At 35.4% G+C, this 22,655-nt stretch overlaps 4 protein-coding genes and 1 long non-coding RNA gene across 7 annotated transcripts; 3 read left to right on the forward strand and 2 right to left on the reverse strand.

Annotated features, from left to right (window-relative positions):
- The first annotated feature begins 96 nt into the window (after nucleotides 1-96).
- LOC309482785 lies at nucleotides 97-969 on the forward strand. Its single transcript, XR_014200366.1, has 2 exons — nucleotides 97-558; nucleotides 678-969. It is a non-coding gene; the product is annotated as an uncharacterized lncRNA (long non-coding RNA).
- On the reverse strand, nucleotides 788-5,577 carry tatdn3 (TatD DNase domain containing 3). Of its 3 annotated transcripts, none has more exons than XM_082148303.1 (10): nucleotides 5,403-5,577; nucleotides 4,927-4,959; nucleotides 4,752-4,825; nucleotides 4,502-4,583; nucleotides 4,340-4,402; nucleotides 3,439-3,548; nucleotides 2,082-2,137; nucleotides 1,888-2,000; nucleotides 1,400-1,480; nucleotides 788-1,301 (listed from the first exon to the last, which is right to left on the reverse strand). In XM_082148303.1, exons 1-10 carry the CDS (start codon nucleotides 5,457-5,459, stop codon nucleotides 1,170-1,172), a joined length of 801 nt encoding a protein of 266 aa, XP_082004429.1. In that variant the 5' UTR covers nucleotides 5,460-5,577; the 3' UTR covers nucleotides 788-1,169. The 3 variants fall into 3 exon arrangements, with proteins under 3 accessions (XP_082004429.1, XP_082004430.1, XP_082004431.1); XM_082148305.1 differs by having other exon boundaries at nucleotides 1,159-1,296; XM_082148304.1 differs by lacking the exon at nucleotides 4,340-4,402.
- A 53-nt stretch (nucleotides 5,578-5,630) lies between these two features.
- Nucleotides 5,631-8,686, forward strand: nsl1 (NSL1 component of MIS12 kinetochore complex). The gene is given in 7 exon segments (XM_082148318.1): nucleotides 5,631-5,885; nucleotides 6,418-6,448; nucleotides 6,451-6,495; nucleotides 6,579-6,706; nucleotides 7,725-7,779; nucleotides 7,881-7,948; nucleotides 8,124-8,686. Coding segments are annotated over 7 exon segments (735 nt in total). The 5' UTR covers nucleotides 5,631-5,717; the 3' UTR covers nucleotides 8,364-8,686.
- Nucleotides 8,687-8,995: 309 nt separating this feature from the next.
- Nucleotides 8,996-11,047, forward strand: batf3 (basic leucine zipper transcription factor, ATF-like 3). The gene is made up of 3 exons (XM_082148341.1): nucleotides 8,996-9,406; nucleotides 9,654-9,758; nucleotides 9,992-11,047. The coding sequence occupies exons 1-3, from the start codon at nucleotides 9,332-9,334 to the stop codon at nucleotides 10,175-10,177; spliced, it is 366 nt and encodes a 121-aa protein (XP_082004467.1). The 5' UTR covers nucleotides 8,996-9,331; the 3' UTR covers nucleotides 10,178-11,047.
- Nucleotides 11,048-17,150: 6,103 nt separating this feature from the next.
- On the reverse strand, nucleotides 17,151-21,877 carry atf3 (activating transcription factor 3). Its single transcript, XM_082148329.1, has 4 exons — nucleotides 21,735-21,877; nucleotides 20,087-20,337; nucleotides 19,753-19,860; nucleotides 17,151-19,303 (listed from the first exon to the last, which is right to left on the reverse strand). The coding sequence occupies exons 2-4, from the start codon at nucleotides 20,327-20,329 to the stop codon at nucleotides 19,046-19,048; spliced, it is 609 nt and encodes a 202-aa protein (XP_082004455.1). The 5' UTR covers nucleotides 20,330-20,337; nucleotides 21,735-21,877; the 3' UTR covers nucleotides 17,151-19,045.
- Between the last annotated feature and the right edge of the window lie 778 nt (nucleotides 21,878-22,655).

Here is a 22,655-nt window from a genome sequence, read left to right on the forward strand (position 1 = left end):
ATAGATAACAGATAGATAGATAGATAGATAGATAGATAGATAGATAGATAGATAGATAGATAGATAGATAGATAGATAGATAGATAGATAAGATAGTTTTTCTTGATATCTAACTTAACGGTTACATGTCCATTCAAACTGAATTATCCGCGACACAAAGCCAACAAAACACGAGCTAAATTACAACGAATTCTGAATATTTTTTTATATGGGCAGAAATTACATGCGTGGTTACCATAGTTACATCTTTCCAAACATTAACGACTGAACTGGCCATATGCTATCGCTATTTCGACTGTAGTAGCCTACATTTAATGAATACCATGTCAAAATCGAAGCAAGACCAACTGTACAAGTTGAATATGCAGAGAGAGACGTGGTGTTGCGTAGAGGCAACCAACAGGTCTTGGAATTTACCTGAAAGAAAGCACTTCCGTCGTCACCTCAGAAGCAGCTGTGAGTTCAGCGCGCTGCAGACTCCGAGTACCGAGCAGCGATGCTCCTGGATGGGCAGCAACAACACCACACATCCCGAGCGAAAGCATTTCGAAGACAGCTGTAAGATGAGCCTCAACTCTCTTTTTTAAATTTGTTGGGAAAGTCAACTATACTTCAAATAGCATTATGGTTACATTTTCCATGATAAAGTAAAATATGGTCTACTTTTATCCTTCCAGATTGTAATGCTCACCTGGTGTGAGGAACTGCAATCAACCACTGTGCAGAGCAAATGTTTTTCTCCAGACAGCAATAAACATGTATAATGAACCAATCTGGCAATAAAACGTAGTGGTTTATTTTTTTATTATTTAAACTATTTTACATATAAAAAAATAATGGTATTACAAAGTCATTGGCATACAATGAACATTTGTCATTTGCCCATCATACTTGTATCAAAACCTGTGTGAATTTATTTTTTAAAGAAACAGAAAAGAAAAACTTTTGAATAATGTTTTAATGGGGAAATTTTTTTTCTCAAAACAAAAATGGCCAGAAAGATTTACTCACTAATCTAATAGATCCTTTTATGATACTTTTACAGTGATTTTGCATACATTTTTGAAGCTTAAAAGCTCCAGACTCCATTCATTTTAAGTGCATGGATAAAACCAATTGGTTTTTGAGTGAGCTCTTTATTTACAAAATTAAATAAGATAATATTAACTCTAGGTTTTTAACCTCGAAAACAATCGAAGGGCATTTTGTGTTGTGACTTCCATTACTAGACCTGAAGATATTCCCTTAACTTTCGCAATGTATTCACAGCTGATCGTTATGTTTCCGGGTTCATTTCTAACCTAGAGCAGTAAAAAGAAAAAAAAAAAACACAGGCAGTGAGGTTCAAAACATCTCAGTCATACAGAAAATCTGATTATTATAACAGATTAGGACTTACATGATTGTCAAGCCCCAAGGCTGGAGAGTCTGTCTCAAGGCAAATGTGTTCCAGTGGAATCTGTCTGATTAATTTTGCTCTCTGCATTTAAAGTACAGTATTCATATATTAAAGAAAACTAAACTATATCTGTCACATATACACTCAGAAAAAAAGGTACAAAAGCTGTCACTGAAGCAGTACCCTTTAAAAAGGTACACCTTTGTACCTAAAGAGTGCATATTATTACCTAAATGGTACGCATTAGAACCTTTTTCAAGTAAATTGTCCAGTGACAGCTTTTGTACCATTTTTTCTGAGATTCTTCAGTTAAATCGTACATATATTTCCAGTTCAAACATACATTCTGTGTACGGGGTGTGCGACGTGGAACAGGGTCATCTGAGATTCTTTAATATATGTTTCATGTCTTTATTGCATACTTATCATACTTGTTTATGACTTTATGGCAGACGAGCAAAGTTATTAAAGGAGAATCCTTATCAAACCTGCTCGTTTTTGCTGACGGCAGGCGGAAAGGAGAAGGAGAATCCAGCATGAACCCCTTCCATGGCAACTGATGGCTTCCCGGCAAAATTATGCAACAATGCTTGGCTAATCCCTGAAGACATAAAAGCAGAATTATGCTAGAAATTCAGAAAGGTCACAGAGACACAATGATTTGCTAGCTGGTAGATCTTACCTAGTTCTTTCATTGTGGCTATGGTAACCTTGGCTGCTGAGCGGGAATGTACATTCCTTCAAGACAAGAGATAAGAGCGTCAAAGAGCCTGCAAAAAGAACTGTCAGTTCAGGATGTACAATATATGTTGCTATGCCAGGGCTCCACATTAACATTTGAGGGCATTTGCACTGGTGCCACTAAGTTCTACAGATGGTGGCACCAGCACCTGATCTGGTAGCAGGAGTTTTAATCATGAAGGTCATTTAATCATAAAATTACTATTATTTTACATTAATTAGTGCAGTAATTAATAATATTACACGTTTATTTCTTGGAAATGCACATTTGAAAATAAAGCACTGAGCTTGAGTTGAGATGCAAATAAAATGAACTTTTATCAACAAGTCATATGTAAAAAGTGTACATCCTATGTACTGTACATGGGGAACAGGACAGTAAAATAAAGTTCTTCCGGAAAACTTTAAATATTTTGGTAACACTTTATTTTAAGTTTCCTTGTTACAAATATTACATGTAGTTTCTATTGTAATTACTATAAATGATGCATAATTTGATGCAACTAAACCTAAACCAAATCTAATCCTACCATATACTGTAGTAAGTACATGTAGGCCTAGTTAATTAATATTACTCAGTACTTAAATGTATAATTACACTGTAACAAGGACCCCCTAAAATAAAGTGTAACCAAGTTTTTTATTTATTTTATTTTTTAATCACATTAAAAATCACATTTAAATGTAATTACATTTAGAGCTTTGAAGTGCTGGAAAAAGTGTGAAGCACTTGGAAAAAAGTACCTGAATTTCACTCTCACAAACCCTGACATGAATAATGTAAAAACTATTTCTGCCACAATACCATGGTAACAGTTTGCGTTACTACATTAAATCCATATTGAATATTGGTGATTTATGGACTGAAAAGCCTTCTATAGCTTGTTTGTTCATGGAACAATGTTTCTTCTGGATTCCACGTCAGCGCTGTTTGACCTGATATCTATGGTTTATAACAGAGAATTCTGCGCTGAATTTAAATGTTTCTCACTAGATCTCGCAGCAATGTTATTAATACTGTGGCGAGAAGCGCGGTTTCGTTCTTCGTTTCATTTGCCATTTGATGTTTTTCATATGCAACAGAAATGGCAGCTCTTATCAGTTGGGCAACATGGTAGTGGCACCAGTGCCACCTCTAACAAAATTTTGTCGCACCGGCAAGAAAAAAGATTGCAAAATGTGACAATTAGGTCGCAGTCTGGAGTCCTGTGTGCAAAGTAATGTTAAAATGTCAACATATCTGAGCGGCTTGTATGGTTGCCTGTTGCTCTATAGTAAAATGTAATGTTGCCACTCACACAGGCAAATCCAGTTCTTTAGATATTTCAAGTTGTTTTGTAAAGACTTTTATCTGTTCATCACGCTCTTGATTAGTATTTGCATACCAGGGGGTAAAGTCAAGACCAATCTGTTGAGAAAAGAAAATACTGGTAAGCATACAGTAGATCACACAAGTAGTTGAACTAGAGAGACTCATGATTCGAAGTCGACTTAAATGTGAGGCCTAGCTCTACTAGTCTCGTACAAACAGTTTCATTATCCCAAGACCAGTGGTTCTCAATCTTTTTGACTCCAAGGCCCTCCATTAAATACAACAATATTTGAAGGCCCCACGACTTTTCAAGTTTTTATGATTTACTGGATAAGGATTAAGGATATTGTTATTGTTTTTCCTGCAAATTTCTACCTTGATAAAATTTGTTAGCGCTTTTCACAACTAGAAAAATGTATTTTCAGTAAGACAAAATAATGCCCATGGAGTTACAAGATTTGAGTTATTTACATGATTTTTTTTCCAGGTCGAGAAATCACACTTTTGAAATTAGACTTGCTATCGGAATTTGATTTCTTCACAGAAAAAAAAAAACAGTTGTTAAGGACATATGTATTTAGTTTGCTAAATATCTTGTGTATATTTACTTGTTTAGGCTTATTTTAATGCTCATTCTGTCTTATTTTATTATAATTTTAAGTCATATTGAGGCCCCTTTGGAAGTCTCAACTTCTATGCTACAAGACTATAATGTCCATTAAAAAGGTATAAAAACTATGCAATTAAAGTAAGCTTAATGTTTTATTTTGGTTTGGTAAATGCTGGGTCAAATAATTCAAAATAATATTTTGTAATATAAATAATAATATAAAAATCCCCAATAGTGTCTGTTTAAAATAATCTTCCAAGACACTATCATACTGTACCTCTCCAATGGCAATGATATTATCTCTGTGCTTTTGGAACAAAGGAAGGAATGGCTCCAGGTCCTGTCAAAACAAAACTAATCTTTTTGCACCAAAAGATCATAATATGTCTCATAATATCATAATAAAACTATCTTTCTTTGTTATTTTTGTCATAATCACCTGAACCTTGACACTGTGTAAGTCTTTCCCTGACCCTTGAAGGGGATGAATGCCAAAACAAGGGAACACAAAACCAGGATAGCTATAAGAAAAATATTAAATATTAGTAAAGCTGCATGTGTCCGGTGCTGTGTAAGCACACTATAACTTAGTCATTTTAAAGGCAACATGATGCTTTTGAGATTCAGGAAAGTGGGAATGTTCTCATCCAAAACTTTTGTTGACACATGAGAGGTTGTGTTCTACTTACGTTTTTGACAACTGAATAACTTTCTCAAACTCACTGGCTCCCTCTGTAACTGACACAAGAGCTTTCACTCCAGTCTAATATTACATTAAACAGAAGAGGTCATTGTTGCAACATTTGGATCTTGTTTATTATCCGTTTTTGTTTATTTATTTTCAGAGGCTTGACAAAAGCTTACCTGTTTAGCTCTCAGAAGTACATCATCTATGTCCTAGGGAAAAACATGAAAATAACTAACTTCTGTAACTGTATCACTGTGAACTTGATTTATGCTTGGTGTGGCAACAAACTCTTTATCTGTATGGTTTATATAAACACAATGATACTGACGACATACATAGCCAGTTTACATAAAACACTATATGAAAATATTTGTCTTTGATTATTGTAACTTCATTTGGTACAAAAAGTGGCCTAATTTACTATAAGTACCTGTACCATGGCAAAATAATTAGATTCGTTCTAAACTCTAAAACAAACCTAAACCAGCTGAGACCAGCAAACCTGCTTAGTCTGGTTTAATTTTTTTTTTTAATCTCTCAGTACGGTTGTAACACACATTTATAAAGAGATGACAGATAAGACCATAAAGACCTTATTGCTTTAAGATAAGCCTTTCGCAATTGAATTTGATGACTTCATGAGTTTTCTTACCTGTGTAAACTCATTTGCTGAAAGGTGACAGTGGCAGTCAATGAACTCTCTAGCCATGATTTTAGAGTAGCCTATATAAAATATTTTTCTCTTCAAAAATTAACCTTGTTTTTAAACCACTCGTTGTTTTGGTTTTCATGATCAGCATTTTCCCATCTGTCCGTGTGGCGTCCTTTCTTATACTGTCTATGGTGGCGTCTCACGATTGCGTGAAGGGTGGAACGTTTCTTCCGTCGAATTGTTTTTCAGGGTTTGTTTCGTAGTAACACATTCTGCTTCCGTTTCCAGTGTTATTTTGAAAAATAAGCGGCAGTCATGGAGGACGACCGTGCGAGTGGGGCGGATTCGAGAGTAAATGTCAAGTCGAAAAAAATTGTTCGTGATCAACTTGAAAAGTATAAAGACTTATTTAAAAAGTTGCTCGATGGCCAATGCCATATTTCTCAGGAAGATAAGGCCAAACTGTTGCAAGAAATGGTTGTGGTAAGTCTAAAGATATGTCAGTTGGATTATTCTTGTCCATATCAAGTTTACCGTGTGTGTGTGTGTGTGTGTGTGTGTGTGTGTGTGTGTGTGTGTGTGTGTGTGTGTGTGTGTGTGTGTGTGTGTGTGTGTGTGTGTGTGTGTGTGTGTGTGTGTTTTACCTATAGTAACACCATCTGTTTTCCCTGTGGTATTTTTGTGGTAATCATAAGTTACTTATGACATTGACTTTTATTGCAACTGTGGCTGTAGTTATCCCTTACGAAAATAAACCATGGTTTTACTACAAATAAAACCAAAAAAAAAAAAAAAGGTATTTGTAGTAAAACTGTGGTTATACAAATGGTAAGCAATCCGCCAAAAATAACATGGTTACTAATTACTATACTTTTACTATAACAAAATTATGGTACATTTTTTGTAATGGTCAATGTGTTTTGACTAATTAACTCAAAAGTGTTTTTCATCATATTTGCTGTCATAGTCTTTGTTTTTTCTTCCATTCACCTTATTTGTCTCTTTTATCTTTTAGAATTTTGAGTTCACAGTACAAGAAAATATAGTTTTGGTGGCTTGTCATGGGACGAGGCGTCAGAGGAATATTGTGAAGGTAAGTTGCTGTCACAGTTTCAGAGAACTTATTTTGCAAACCAAGGCCACAACATAATGAACCTTTTTTATATATATATTTAGATAATGAGAGCACTGTAAATGACATTCTGGATGAGAAGATAGTAGAGACCGCCTGCAAACGCAACTCTTACCCAAAACAAATACGCAAGCAGGTTGTGCGATCATTAAGAGCAGAGAGGAAACTTCTGGTGAGACATGCTGTTTTTCTTTTCATTTGAAACTCCATTACACAAATAATTATGAATTACGAATGATTATTAGAAGTCTGTATGTACTGTGTATGTATAGACTATACTTGCATAGATTTACAAACTTTTATGTTAGATGCGATTAATCGATTTGACAGCACTAATAGTCTATGATTGAATCATTATTGCAGTGATTATTATGCTTCTAGCATGTTATATGTTTGGCAACAGTTATTCTAACCCTAATTGATGAAATGTGATACATCTTGTGATGTTATTTCCATCAAGAGGTGCATCAAGTTTTTGTCAAGATCTTGTATTGACAATGCTACTCTAGTAAAGTCTACTCCAGCACATCCCAAAGACTTTCAGTGAATTTAAGGTCTGGAAATGATTCTTCATGCTTGCCTTCCTCCCAACAATTCTTTCACAATCTGAGCCTGATGATGAATCTTGACATTGCCATCATAGGATATGGCCATGGTGTGTCTTCCTACATGGTTGTTTAAGAAATGAAAAGCTACACACTCCATCAGTTATGGTTAGAAGAACTGTTGCCAAACATACAATAAGCTAGAAACATAATAATCACTGCAATAATGATCCAATCATAGACTCTTAAGCATTTACCTATTTAAATCCAAACTGCGATGTTTCTAAGGAAAACATAATCAATTAATTAATCAATAATAACATTAGAAAATTACTATTAGTTTTAATATGATTATAAATGTTTATTATTTGTTAAATTTGAACTATTTGGAAACACCCATCAGGCTGTAAATTAATAATGTTAAACATTTAGATGTTCCGCCTCTGGCCACTAGATGTCCTCATATATTCAAAAATGGTCTATTGTGTTTGCTGTAACTCATATGTGACACTGGGATAAAAAGTGCAATAAACTTTTATGCTTTTTCTGAGAACAGCTCAGCTTGATTTTCTAGAAAGACTGAATCCCCTGATGTTGCTGTGCGTATGTAGCTCATATGTTTTTACTGTTCATCCATTATTTTAGGGTTTGTATGAACAGGCAGTGAAGCCACAAGACTTAAAGCCGGATCCAGCTCAAGGTGCGTGCCCCCATCCTTTTTTTTATTTGCAAAAGTACATTGCGATACAAACAGTGCTTTATGCAATATTAATAAATACCTGTTAAACATTGTTTTCACAGACACTATCATCAGAAATGTTTCCGCTGCTACACCTGCAATGTTCAAACAAGCCAGTACGGTTATGAAGGTACAAATCAATGTTATTTACCTTCATACAGTTCTTCTGGATTGCATGTTACTATGTGCTTGTCTATTTGAGCTCAAAAATCTTTAAGTATCCTAACAAGCTGAACATTTCAGTAATAGCTATAGACAAAAATACATTTGTATTAACATTCCCCATTTTCCTTCATTCTATTCAGTCTCTGAAAAGTCTGAAGCAGGCAGCTGAGGGCTTGCGTCAAGTTCTCGACATGCAGACTTCAGCGGAGACTGTGGAAGTCTACAGAGAAGTGTTCGGCGGCTCAGTAGGAGATGTCTGTCCAGACCCTCACCACAGGCTTCCATCCAGCATCAAAAGAGCTGCTTCTGATTCAGAGTACAGTTCAGACTATGTCCCTGCTCCAAAAATCATCCAAAAGACTGAAGCAAATGCAATTTAATGTGAATGTGTTTGTGCATTCGTGTGGAGAAGGGCAGTATAGGAGTGCATTGACACCTGCTACTAAATAAGTGTTTTTTTATGCTGATTCTTACCCATTTAATGTAAATAGATCTTCTGGTCAGAAATACTTTGTGCATGTAGTTTAGAAGAAAATAAGTGTTTCATCACTTTCTTTTTCCATTAAATCCATTAAATTACATTTTTAGAGAACTGTTGTGCTGATGTGGTCCAGGTTCACACCACAAGGTGTTCTTGGTCTACCAGTGTTGGTAGGCATTTTTTTATTTTTTTTATTAAACACGTGGACTAATTAAACATTGATTGAAAGGGTTCCTCTTTTGTATCCCTCATGAACAAAGATGAAAATCTGACACTATATTTTTTTTTACGTCATTTTCTCCAGAAGGATGGAGGAATACATGTACATATCAAGTATTTTTTGGTCATTAAACTGACAAAATTGTAAAGTAAACGGATTGAAAAGAATATCGGGATTAATTTATATTTATATCAAACCCATAATAGTGTCGTAACTTTGACCACAAGTTTTGTAATGGCTAAATTAACTGTCAAACATGTTACCTTTTAAAAGTCATGCCACCGTGGTAGTGACGTAACGTAAATGTAACTTAGTTGATTACCCCATAAAATGTAAAAAAAAAAAAAAATTATATATATAAAAAGCACTTTTTCAAAACGGTCATTTCGGGAATGACCCAAAAGTGAAAACCGACAGAAGTTAGGCTACTGTGGCGTCCTAGAGAGCACCACGTGACTTCAAAGAACATCCGCCGACGGCATTTGCAAGAAATCACTAATGTCACTGTAGCACGTTGACTGACAGTTTAAAAATGTCTAACTTTGCGCTAATTAACACGGCCTCTTAATTCGCTGCTTTAATTTTCTATCCAGTTTAGTGGGCGTAAGTCTTCATTGTGCTCGTGCTCTCGCTCTCCTGCACCTGTCATGTCACTTTTCAATGCGACAAGTAACTTTACTCGAAATGATGCTTCAGCTTTACGGTTGCTTCGAAAGAGTGAGGTATGTTACTTTTTATGCTTGTTTCTTTTCTTTAAATAATTACAAACGCATAAACAATGTTATAAATGAGTAAAAATGTAGTCTACATAATTTACAAACTACTCTCTAAAACATGTTCATTATCATCGATGGATCAGTGACACCCAAAATTATTTTATGATTTACTAATACATTAATCCAGCACAGTAATGTAAAATGTTCAAGAAACGACACAGCATAACTTCTACAACATCTGATTATGATTCAGAGCTCTGATGATGATGAGAAAAGGTTGAAAAGAAGAGAAAAGAACCGAGTTGCTGCACAGAGAAGCCGCAAAAAACAAACCCAGAGAGCTGACGAGTTACACGAGGTTTGCAACCTGCTTATTATATATAGTCTACTTTATAGAATGTAAAATATGTTGATTTTTAGCATTTGTTTGTTTTGTTTTATTTCTTTTCTTTTTTTTTTTTTGGTATTAACTTTTTTTTTGCCTCATACAGACATATGTTGACAATTGTGGGCAGACATGGGAAAATAAACCAACAGTGATGTGCATGTGATTGATGTGGTTTTTGACATACTGAAATTTTGTGTAACCAGGAGTACGAGTGTCTGGAACAGGAGAACAGCATGCTGAGGAAGGAAGTCCAGCTTTTGATTGAGGAACAGCAATGCTTAACAGATGCCCTCAAAGCCCATGAGCCTTTATGCCCTGTCTTGAACTGTGGTATGACCTCCACAACACGGTCCACAGGCACAGTGCCACCTGAGTTTATGTCTAGATGAAGACATTCACGCCTGATGCTCATGTTGTCTGAATTTCCATTTAAGGATAAATGAAGTATCCTAAATGCAAGTGATTCATGCAGACTTGCGACATGAAGTTTTTATGCTTTTTATTTTAAAGTACAGTATTAACCCGTGAGTTCAGTATGCAGTGTTTTCCGTTAACATGCAGTTGAAAGATTAATTCACGCTCAAACATTCTCGTTTGCATTTTTACAGGTTTAGAATACAGATTCTCTGTAGTCGTATGCTACTTTTCCCATGGGGTTATGCCTCACGTGAATAAATCCACCATATTTACTGTGATAGAGTCCATAACCACTTACTAAACCATCTGTTTTACCACAGTTAGTGGGCTGTGAATGAACGACATGCGAGAAGGGACTTCTGCTTTAAGAGATCGTATCCGACCAAAATACCTAAGGTTGGTTTCAAAACTCTGTTACTGCAGTTTTGTTATGGCTGCACTATTAAAAATAACCACAACAGCTTAATTCAAATGTCAGTGTTACTATTCTGTCTTGCAGAATAGTTGCAAGATTATTACTGATCTGCCTCACTTAGGGTGGCCTATGACTCAATTTTCTTCTAGAAACAAACTTTGTTGTATTATTTTCATGTTATCAATGTGAAGCTGCTTTGATACAATCTATTGTAAAAAGCGCTATATAAATAAAGGTGACCTGACTTGCATGTTCATGTTTTGCTGTGGGTGTGTATTGTAAGTTAGGAGAATTATTTTATTTTAATAAAAAGGAATAACTCTGTTTATAAACTCTATGACTCAGATGCAGGTTGAAATCCAGTATTACTTAAATTGTAATAGTGATACATTTTCTAATAAAATGAGGTCACTGAACCAGAAATGTGTTTTTTTTTTTTTTTTTTTTTCTCATTTGTGTTGAAACCATATCTGGGGGTGGTTGCGGTAAGATGGTGGTCATATTTTTTTCTTGTATGTATCACTTCCTCAAACTCCCATGGGCTTACCTTCCTAACCAGTGCAGGGTACACACTTCTATATTTCTCTTCCAGTTTTCTCTTCTCTTCTGAAAAGTCCTAGCGTTCCACATGGATCTGTTGACTTTCGTTTTAAAACGTTAAGCCAAAAAGCATAGTTTGAGAATAAAAAAAAAACGTATAAAACAGAAAGTTTGAGTATAATTAGTATATTTGTTTGTTCATGACTATGCTAGTGCATATAGAATTGTTTAGAATGGCTTTAGTGTAAAGGATTTCTTCAGAAAAATTATTGCATTAACTTTGATTTGGGAATTGTTCAGCGCACAAGTTTAAAATACAGATTTTTTTTTTTCATAGCAATTACAATGATGCATAGCCTCATGATTCTGTTTGCAACGATATAAAAATGTATTATTTTATACATGATGCATCACAAATGGGTCATCTGGTATGTACAAGTAGAGTAGAACCGAATGCAAATGGCAATGAAACTAACACCTCTATTAACTTTCTGGTCACAAAGGTCCTATTCCTGGATTTTAATGTATTACCTCTTCCCAAAATATCAGAGAGTTTCAGTTACAATAGACACAGAGCAAGTTCCGTATAAAAATGTCTTCTTTGGATGATAAAAAAAAAAAAAATACATTCATACATCCTTTCACATTAATACATTTCTAGTGTCACACTCATACATTCTCCTTTCACATATTTCTACTGTCACACACATACTCCTTTCACATACATACATTTCTACTCTCACATTCACATTCATTCTCCTTTCACATACATACATTTCTACTCTCACATTCATTCTCCTTTCACACATACATTTCTACTCTCACACACATACGTTCTCCTTTCACATATGTTTTACAGAAAGAGTGATTTATTTGACTTATTGAGAATTTGGTTCAGAGAATGGGATTTAGTGTTTTAGCAATTCAAAAAAACGATGTTAATTTGGAAGTTTGAATAGGGGAGGGAGGGATTTACAGTTTTTCTCAGTCGCTTTGGTACATTTCTCAAATCATCCTTAATATTTGCAAAGAAGTATGTGCATTCTCAAAACAATTCGTACAAACAGCACCACACATTGGATTACCTGCAAAAGCCTGTAACTTACTCAAAATCTTTAGTTCATCTCTCTGGATAGGATTCACAGTTACACTTTTACTAGTGGTCTGACAAAAAATAACATTACAATATTATTGATAGAGAAAAAGAAAGAGGGGCACAAAGGCGAAAATGCAGCATTAAAGGCAAACACTGGAAAGACTCCATAGGCAGAACTTTGCTTTTACATGCAGCACATATGCTTGCCAATTGAAGGTTCATGAGATGCAACTTTGAGCTATTTTACATAAATGGTTTCTCATTGGTTGATCTACATTCTCTTCATTAGTGAAAGTCAAGATTCACCTGCACACATTCATCAATTCATGGCACATTTACAAAAAGTCTAATAGAAATGTGTAGAAAATATGCTTGACAGTTTATGACAACTAGATCAACCATTTTGCATTTAATGACTTATACGATGAACTAATGACTACATGTTTTGAGGGGTAAGACTATTGCACAGAGAAATGTTTAATACATTTTGAGCAACATGGTATTAGCGACTGATAATGTAGGAAACTGCAGACAATTGTACATAATTGCATGAATGTACCAAAGCAACCGTAACTTGTTCAGAAGAATGAGAAACTGCTTTTATGATGTGCACAAGTGACTAGATGATGTGGAGGAAAACTGTAACATGGGCTAATTATATTTAAAAAGCTAGAAAACCCAGTATATTTTTAGATAGATAGATAGATAGATAGATAGATAGATAGATAGATAGATAGATAGATAGATAGATAGATAGATAGATAGATAGATAGATAGATAGATAGATAGATAGATAGATAGATAGATAGATAGATAGATAGATAGATAGATAGATAGATAGATAGATAGATAGATAGATAGATAGATAGATAGATAGATAGATAGATAGATGGGTCTTTTGTGGCCCATTACAATTCCTTGATTGCCATGCCCTCTAGTGGACATATTGTTAATGAACATGCATCAACATTTTATTCAATCTATTTCTTTACTCTAAATATACTGAAAAATAGATATAGTTTATATAATCAGTTTAATCAATATTTGCAACAAATGTATGTCTTCTAGGCTACATCGTAAAAGTTCAGGCTGCGTCGGAGCTATAGTCTCTTCTTGTCACAACACGAAAATAGAAGGAAGTGGACAAGATTATCAGAAATTGTTTATCATTTCCTTTAAAGTGGACATGTTTTCAAATCTGAAAAGAGGCGAATGCAAATTCCCATTTTGAAATGGGAAATTAGGGGTGTGTCTTCATTCTGTTATGGTAACTCTTCCTTCCTTATCTGTAAGTTCCTGGTAGAGACTGTTGGTCGTCGCCCTTGGGACTCGCATCTAAAAACTCTTGGAAATCTTACAGGAACTTAAAGAAGAATGCGGACATTGAAGTTCCCACTGAACCCACGCTTCCTTGAGCGCCCCCATAATAAAAAGAAGGGCATTTCCATGTTATTGGGCAGGAAGTTGACTAGACTGTTAGCTAAATGCATCCATTAATCTACGAAAAGAAACTACAGGGTTGTGAAGGGTACTTTTTGTTTTTGCCCTGGAGGAGTAAAGCAGTCCTGCTATCTTACAGGGTAAAAACCTGTCAGTCTTGAATGCATTACATCAAAACCTTAAAATCATTACAATCATGTTCAAAGGTTTTAACACTGGAGTTTGAAATAGCATTACAACACCCTTTTTGACATTTGAAGATTCCATTGCAACAGTTTTAAATGGTTGCATCAGAATGTGAAGTTTCCGCTGATTGCATTTGCCAAGGGCTGTGACCATGTTTGTTCACATTCTGATAGGGCAAAGTGCACTTGCATTACTGTGAAAGTCAGGTCAAGGAGTTAAGAACGGGGTCACTTCCAGCTCACTGTAAGATGTCAAAGGAATGCATTTTATGTATGCATTTGTATTTTGTATTTAAATAGAAATCAGAAAAAAATTCATTTCACATTCAAAATATTTATGTCCCATGTTATGCATTCTGTGAGGTGATCATTTAGTTCCAAAGGTGTATTCATACCTGGTTGAATTATTTTAATTCCAAATAGTGATTCATTTTAGTGCACTGATTGGGAAACAAATGTGAACAAGGAGTGTTCGTTTCCTGGTGATGGTAATACAGCGTTTCTTTATGGGCACTTTATGTTTTCTGAAAAGAGGTGGAAGTTATCCGGGAGTAATTTCTGAGAGTTTATCATCACATGTCTGACATCAATCTGCATCAGCGATGAAGCAATGAGTAGCAACTCAGACTTGATTGCCCCATAAATATGTTTTTCTACTTTAAGGGATGAGCACAAACATAAGAATGACTCGAGTTCAAGCTGAACTGGAGCATAGCAAATAAAAAGGCCAAAAGGGATGTTTTTTATTGTGGATCACGGAAAGGGTGGTGTGCAAAGCAACGATGGCACGAAGGTTTTTTATTGAGGTTTTCAACAGATTATCTATGGCCATATAAGATTTAATCCCACCGGTCGCTATAGTGACCGTAAAAAAATGTTTCTAAGGCTATACAAATGTTACTGAATGATCTATAAACGTTTTATATGCATAGTGCGGCCTCTTTACTTTGTTTCACTGAATGATCTATCAATGCATTTCCAACAGATATTGAAATAATAAAGGGTCTCAATGAAATATGTGCAGTGTCGCACGTTTACTGTAAATTGTCACATGACCAGAGCTGTTTACTTCCTGTTTGCGCCAAGAGAAGAGGATGGCAGCAAGAAAGCTCCCAAAGAAAAGGGTGGTAAAGTATGTTAACATAAAGATAGGACATAGATTTTTGGTACACGTCATGTTTAAGGTGTCTAGTATTGATATATGCATTTGCAATTACTCAACTTTGTTTAATGTGGTCGTAGAACTCACAAACATGTCAGCGGCAACAATAGTGACTGGTGGGATAACCCATTGTATCTACATACTAATACACATAGGCTAACTGTTCTACCTTACTTTCTACCTAATTTTACACACAGACACACACACACACACACACACACACACACACACACACACACACACACACACACACACACACACACACACACACACAGACACACACACACACACACACACACACACACACACACACACACACACACACACACACAACACACACACACACACACACACACACACACACACACACACACACACACACACACACACACACACACACACACACACAAACACACACACACACACACACACACACACACACACACACACACACACACACACACACACACACACACACGGTCACATCTCTTCTGATGTCTGATCTCCACACACACACACACACACACACACACACACACACACACACACACACACACACACACACACACACACACACACACAAACACACACACACGGTCACGTCTTCTCTGATGTCTTATCTCCACACACACACACACACACACACACACACACACACACACACACACACACACACACACACACACACACACACACACACACACACACACACACACACACACACACACACACACACACACACACACACACACACACACACACACACACACACATACATACACATACACACACACACAGACAGACAGACAGACAGACAGACAGACAGACACACACACACACACACACACACACACAAACACACATACACATAAACAAACTCACACACATGGTCACGTCTCCTTCTGATGTCTGATCTCCACACACACACACACACACACACACACACACACACACACACACACACACACACACACACACACACACACACACACACACACACACACACACACACACACACACACACACACACACACACACACACACACACACACACACACACACACACACACACACACACACACAAACACACTGCACAGGTCAAATAGACCTATTCAATCTATACAATGGTTGATACAACACAGTATCCCACCAGTCACAATTGTGACCGATCATAAAACACACTTTTTCACACATTTTTGCATGAAAATTTCTAAAAATGTATGATTGATTGTTTCAAAGGGGTACTAATGACACATGATTTGGATATTTTTGTGTCTGGGAAAAATTTGGGATTAAATGGGTTTTAATATTTAACTCACCTTTGACTCTGGCAGAGAACATCAACATTGGGAGTTGAAACCTTGTTATTATTTAGTTATTTAGTGCCATATTCACATTAAAGGCTATTTTTGTTTTGTCAGTAGACAAAAAAGCCTCTTATAATATAAAACAACATTGCCTGGTTGCATCTTGTATTTGTTATTGATAATCAATGAAAGTTATGCAGTCTTTGTTAATGTGTATTTTTATCCCTATTAAAACCAGTCATGCTAAGTTACTCCCTCTCAAAGAGAAATGTTTAAAAGGTACTTTTAGTTCCTGTACAACCGCGTTTCTTTTTTTCTTCTAGAAATTGTTTTTGAAAACGAACCAATTATTTAAAAAAATCTGAATTCCTGCATTTTTCCCCAGAAAGGGAGTTACCCAAATTCAGGTACTGTTCCAGGGAATTTCAGAAGACTTTTTCCTAGAAGCCTTCCAATGCCACCCTCATCTTTAATCAATTACAAATCATATTATGTGTTTTCCTTGTATGAAACCACTCACTTCAACAGAAATAATTAAAGAATTAAAAATAAAATCAGCAGAAAATGCTGAATCATTGCTCTCGGGCTCTATGAACTTGATCACCTCAAAGGTTTACAGTCAGCACGTTTCTCAGGTTATACATGTGCGGACTTGCCCTTCAGTAAATATCTCAACACAACTGCTTTTTGAACACCTCAAGTACATTTTAAGTAACAAGGTGTTGCCTCTTCTGATGCAATCAGGTTGATTTAATCTTATTTAAGCACATTTGACCACAATAAAACCAGCAAAGCATGACTCAAATGCAAGTGGTATCTTTTTATTTTATTAATAAAGTATCAAAAACAAACAACAGACAGTCAAAATGAAGCCATCATTTATATAAATATGCGATTGAATGTTACAACCCATTATCTTCTCAATCATGACTTCTGGTAGCAAGTGCACTTGAACTCTTTGACGATGACAGAAATGACGTGATGGATAAAACCTGGTATAACCACAAATAGAAAGCATAGCTTTGTTTTCATTGCACATTTAATGTCAGTAGTACCACATTTTGTGGCATGCCTATTTGAACAACAACAAAAAAGGAAAAAGCTACCTGACGCCTGCGTCACTTAACCTTCCAGTACATGACAGAACATACATGTAGACTATAGTCAAAAACAAGAGGCAGAAGTTTGTGAAAAGATTAGGGAGTTTCCTCCATTTGGTAGAAATGGAGTGATTTAAAAAAAAAAATTCTAACACCTTTCTGTAATATTAGGCAATGTAGTCACAGGGCCTGATCAGATGTCTTGTGGTATGTGTTTCTTCACTAACAACATGGTGTGACATTAAAAGTGCTTGACACATGATTCAGGAACATAGCCAGACAATTATTAAGAGCTTTACGTTGAATATTTCAAGCTTTACATTGAATATTTTAAGCTTTTTTTTTCCTTTTCATTTAGGATAAGCTCAGCTAACAATAATATTCTAAGAACGTTTTGCTAACATTCCCATTAAGTTATGAAAACGGAATTTCTGAATGTTCTCTGAAACTTTAAAACGTCCATGGTTATGCAAACGTTCCATTTAAACATTTTTGCAAACATAATGAGAATGTCACTTTTGAATGTTCTCTGATTGTTCTGAAACAAGTAGTAGCTAGTAACATAAAAAAAAAAAAAAAAATGTTAATAACAGAAAAAGATGTTGCATGAACAATGTATTAATAACGTTTTGAAAAACCAGATAACTTTGAAGGAACATTCTATTAATGTTACTGGAAGACCATTTGCTCATAACTTTAAGAGAACCTTGTCAAAACGTTCTGAGATCGTTCCCTGTTAGCTGGGAGTGTAGAGGTTTGTGCATCTAGACAATAACAACACACAGCTACAGTATACATCAGAAAATAAGTATGTCCTTGCTAAAAGCACAAAAACACTTTCTTTTTTCTTTTTCTTTTTTTACAGTGGGCTGATAATGCAGACCCTACTGCTCACAGCATTGTAACAACAATATAGTCAGATGGTTGAGGTGATAGACAGGCTTTCAGTGGTGAAGGGTAGAGACTTCCTTGTAAGTGGTGTCTCAAAGTCCACTCATCGTCGACTTCCCTGTTATTTTATCTGTTTTAGCATGAGTTTCCTGTAATATTAATAGCCCAGGTCCTGAGAGATTAGTAGCAGCTTGAAATACTTCACATGGCATGTTATGTGGACACTTAACAAGACAGAGGCCACAGATACATGTAACTAAACTAAACTAAACAACTTCATTCCTCACCCTGTATGTCTGCCAAAAAAAAAAAAAATGAAAAAGATCCACACAAATCACTAGGTTTCCCCCCTCACTAGAATAGTACTTGCTGTCAAACACACCGCCAGGGTTTAATTTAACCAACAAGCCGATAAATAAACAGAATCATGTTGTTCTAGCATCAACATGACATCAAGCTTTGGTGCATACAAAAAGCATTAAACATACATTTACGAACACGTTTAAATAAGAGAAAAACGCATCAGACGTCCTTCAACACTTTAGTGCTTTAACAGTCTCTTTCTTTCAGTGTACATCAGACCGACCTTGAGTGGCATCATGGCAGGCACCCGTGTTTTAGTCCTTTATAACGTGGGTGAACCTTCCAGTGTTCCTTGGCGAGGACTGCGGAGCCATTAGCTTCTTGCCTGTACAGTTTGTGATTCAGAGATGCCCACAGCTAGTTGGTATCGCGGTGTGTGTTGGTCCACTTATGGTTAGATTCAGACCCTGCAGGGTGGTCTCTTTGATTTGCTGGATGAAGAGCTTCCTTTCATCTTCAGGGGTCTGGCCGTTCTGAGCGCGGACAATACAGGTGGGCCTGTGCAGGTTGAGCATGTAAACTAGCTGCTGCTTTTGGTTCTTCAGCTCCTCAATCTGGGCTTTCAACTCGGCATTGATGGACTCCAACTTCTCGGACTCCTGAATCAAAAAACAAAAGCCATTCATTAAATATAAATGAGTGTAAAATGTTTGTAATATTTTAGAAATATATCTATATATATTAAATTATGTATACTTTAAATTATATATACACACACACACATACACACATATATATGTGTGTGTGTGTGTGTGTGTGTGTGTGTATATATATATATATATATATAAAATTTAAAGTATATATATATAAATATCTTAATATTAACGTAATCAATTATATTAATTAATTATATAAATGTATTATATATATATATATATATATATATATATATATATATATATACACACACATATATATATATATATATATATATATAATTATATTCAATTAATAAATATCAATGTAATCAATTATATATATATATATAAATATATAAATATATATATATATATATATATATATATACACACATAATAACAAAGACTACCTTTTGTAAATGATCAGTTTTCTCCTTTTTCTTGTTTCGGCATTTTGCTGCTGCAACTTTGTTTCTTTCCCTCCTTCTTTTTCTTCGTTCAGTCTCCTCTGGAGTGGCCTAAAATGATAATATTCATCACATATATTAAACATATGCCCACATTGTGTAATGAATATGGATTTTATGAAAAGATCTAATGATTCTGAATTTGGTCCACAAGTGGATGAACAATGAATTGTGCAAGCATGGCTTTTCTACGTGTGTGTTACTCAATATAACCAATGTGAAATACAAGAAATTACATTCGTTTTAAATGTTATAACTGTAAATGAGTCATTCTTACCATCCGCTTCATTACAGGTTGCTCAGTGGGTCGTTCGCTGTTCATACACGCTCGATCAGTGGTCGAGGTGCTCATGCCGTTGGACATGCGTTTGTTCTGGATGGCGTAGCGCAGCTCCTCTTTCACTAATGGAGTGAAGTTGGTGAAGTCGTCCAGTGTGAGAGAGCCTGGCGGGGAGAGGCAGGGAACCAAAGCCGACGCACTGATCTCCAAGGAACCCAAACCAGGATGCTGAAGCATCATTCCGAAATCTAAAACATATGAAGCAAGATTTAAGTCATGGTCTTAATAAGGAAAGATCATATCAAAGTTTTTGTATAGTCAGTAACAAACTATCAACCCCCCTTCTCTATAAAATATTAGACTACCAACTTAACTGTAAACAAGTTAGTTGGTCAAATAGTTAGAATGTAAAAATGCTACTGTAAAAACCTATTGAATGATTAACTGTAAAAAAAATAAATCAATACACGTAATTACACTGTAAAATATTGTAAAAATGTATTCTAGAAATAAAAAGTATGAATTTATATAATTGTATTAACTATATTTATACATTTATTATTTCAATATATTATTTACAATTGAAAAATATATTTAACAAGTCCATAAATATACATTTAAAGTAAAATACTGTTATGATTTAGTGAGAAAGGGGTATTCCCAGACTCTCACATTTAGTTAATTTACATTTAGGTGCTTTCTGTTTGTCTTATTATAATATTAGAAGGCCACAGTTGCTACAGAGGCAAATTTTCATCAAAGTGAAGTTCATTAAAGCCTTATATTGTACCACATATTCTCTTATTCTCAGTAGCCTACATTTACAATGGCAAACAGATTTGAATAGCTCAAACAAGTTAGTAATTTAACACAGTATAATTTAACGACATGTACACAGAAAGTGTAACAGATAATGCTTTTAACATCACATCATTTTTGTACGTTTTTTTTTAGGTTATGGCAACCACAGTTGTCAATATTTTACCGTATTTTTTACAGTCACAGTGACGTAGTACATTTAGCTTAGTCAATATAGCCTATCACACTTTCTTTATGTTATCGCTTTATTCAAAAGTTATGCGACTACATTAAATTATTACCATACTCAAATGTTTTGTAAAATATATGCTCTAACTATATGCATAGCAGTTCTACAATCATAATCAGTATAATCCTGTAAAATCATCATCTGTAAGTAACTGTTTAATAAACTCTAATCCGGTGACACTGTAGCCTAAGTGTTGATCGCTAATGTAAACTGTTATTGATGTAAATATTTTTTTTCACAGTTGGCTATAAAGATTCGCCAACAGAATATCATAATCAGTTATTATAGAAATATTACAACACGAGTTACTGCAGCGCAGTTCCGCTCGTTTTGCAACTACTCTTGAGAACAAGATAACTTAGATTTTAAGATAATATTTTTGTTTTAAATATAAATACATAGTAAAATATAAGATAACGTTTTGAATAGCCTATAAAGTATTATAAACAATCGCTAGACCCAAAAACACAATTATATTGAGTTCAGTCACCGGCTTAGTTGATTTATTACAACATAGCCTCGACATTTTCCAGAGTGTGTTCTAGAGCAGGTACAACACAACCCATAAATAACAAGTGAAACAATGTTGTCACTCACCTTGTTTTGACTGAATAAAACGCGCGTGTTGTGATGCTCTCCACCGGCTCGAGTGTTCTCGCTCTCAGCTGGTAAAGTTACTGTTGTCGCCCGGCTCGTTGCATCACCCCTTTTAATGGCTGGAGGACGTGAACTACTACAAGAGGCGGAGCGAGTGACGTCACCCTATTTATAGTATCAGGAAAGCTGTCTTTGCGATGATGCAATCAGGCAACCCTTCTGCGCGCACCATAACTGGGCATGCTCAGCCCCCCGCCCTGTCTGTACAATGGAGTAATCGAAATCGTAGCAGGATGACATGTTAACCTAATGAGCAAATAAAGACATACCCGTATAATGACATGGGATCTCTGGTATGCTGTAATGTCATGTACTGAATAGTTAATAAAAAAATAAAAAAAGACTTGGGAGAGGGGAGATTGACTGGCTAGTTGGTCAGAATGAGACCAGAAAAGCCTTCTCACTCTGTTAAACACACTCTTTTTTGTCTGTTAATGGAGAATTGTATGAAGATGAAGAGTTGATCCCAAGGTCAGTGTATCGCTGTGTTTTATAGTCCATCAATTAACATTTTGTTATCAAATATTATCATTTGGGTTTGCATGTGTACGGCAGTAAACATGTTTTCACCATTTAACATGTTCGTGTTCAACCATTTAACTTGTCCTAGTAATTTCTGTGATTTATACTGAATTTTTATGGGTTTTTAGAGGTTGATTCATGATGTTTTTCTTCATTAAATTCGTAGATTGAAAAGGTGTAATTATCAGTGAAACTTTGGCACCACTTCGAATTTACAAAGAACAAACGTTTCAGTTTTAGTGAGTTGACATTTTACAGTGTGTCCAACTTTTAAAATATAATTCAAGGTTGTAAATACACCTGGCTTTATTATGTTTTAATTTGATTGTTGTGAACCTC

This window comes from Leuciscus leuciscus, assembly GCF_965113295.1.
Source record: "Leuciscus leuciscus genome assembly, chromosome: 19".
NCBI lineage: Eukaryota > Metazoa > Chordata > Actinopteri > Cypriniformes > Leuciscidae > Leuciscus > Leuciscus leuciscus.

What these genes read in the sequence shown, in the direction of transcription:
- tatdn3 (XM_082148303.1), bottom strand. Translation starts at nt 5,459, where the DNA reads ATGGCTAGAGAGTTCATTGACTGCCACTGTCACCTTTCAGCAAATGAG. An exon ending in AGCCACAATGAAAGAACTAG is followed by an intron (nt 2,001 to 2,081) that starts GTAAGATCTACC and finishes TTATGTCTTCAG; the next exon opens with GGATTAGCCAAGCATTGTTG. An exon ending in CCGTCAGCAAAAACGAGCAG is followed by an intron (nt 1,481 to 1,887) that starts GTTTGATAAGGA and finishes CTTTAAATGCAG; the next exon opens with AGAGCAAAATTAATCAGACA.
- atf3 (XM_082148329.1), bottom strand. Translation starts at nt 20,329, where the DNA reads ATGATGCTTCAGCATCCTGGTTTGGGTTCCTTGGAGATCAGTGCGTCG. An exon ending in AACCTGTAATGAAGCGGATG is followed by an intron (nt 19,861 to 20,086) that starts GTAAGAATGACT and finishes TTATCATTTTAG; the next exon opens with GCCACTCCAGAGGAGACTGA. An exon ending in AAACTGATCATTTACAAAAG is followed by an intron (nt 19,304 to 19,752) that starts GTAGTCTTTGTT and finishes TTTTTGATTCAG; the next exon opens with GAGTCCGAGAAGTTGGAGTC.
- batf3 (XM_082148341.1), top strand. Translation starts at nt 9,332, where the DNA reads ATGTCACTTTTCAATGCGACAAGTAACTTTACTCGAAATGATGCTTCA. An exon ending in GGTTGCTTCGAAAGAGTGAG is followed by an intron (nt 9,407 to 9,653) that starts GTATGTTACTTT and finishes ATTATGATTCAG; the next exon opens with AGCTCTGATGATGATGAGAA. An exon ending in GAGCTGACGAGTTACACGAG is followed by an intron (nt 9,759 to 9,991) that starts GTTTGCAACCTG and finishes TTGTGTAACCAG; the next exon opens with GAGTACGAGTGTCTGGAACA.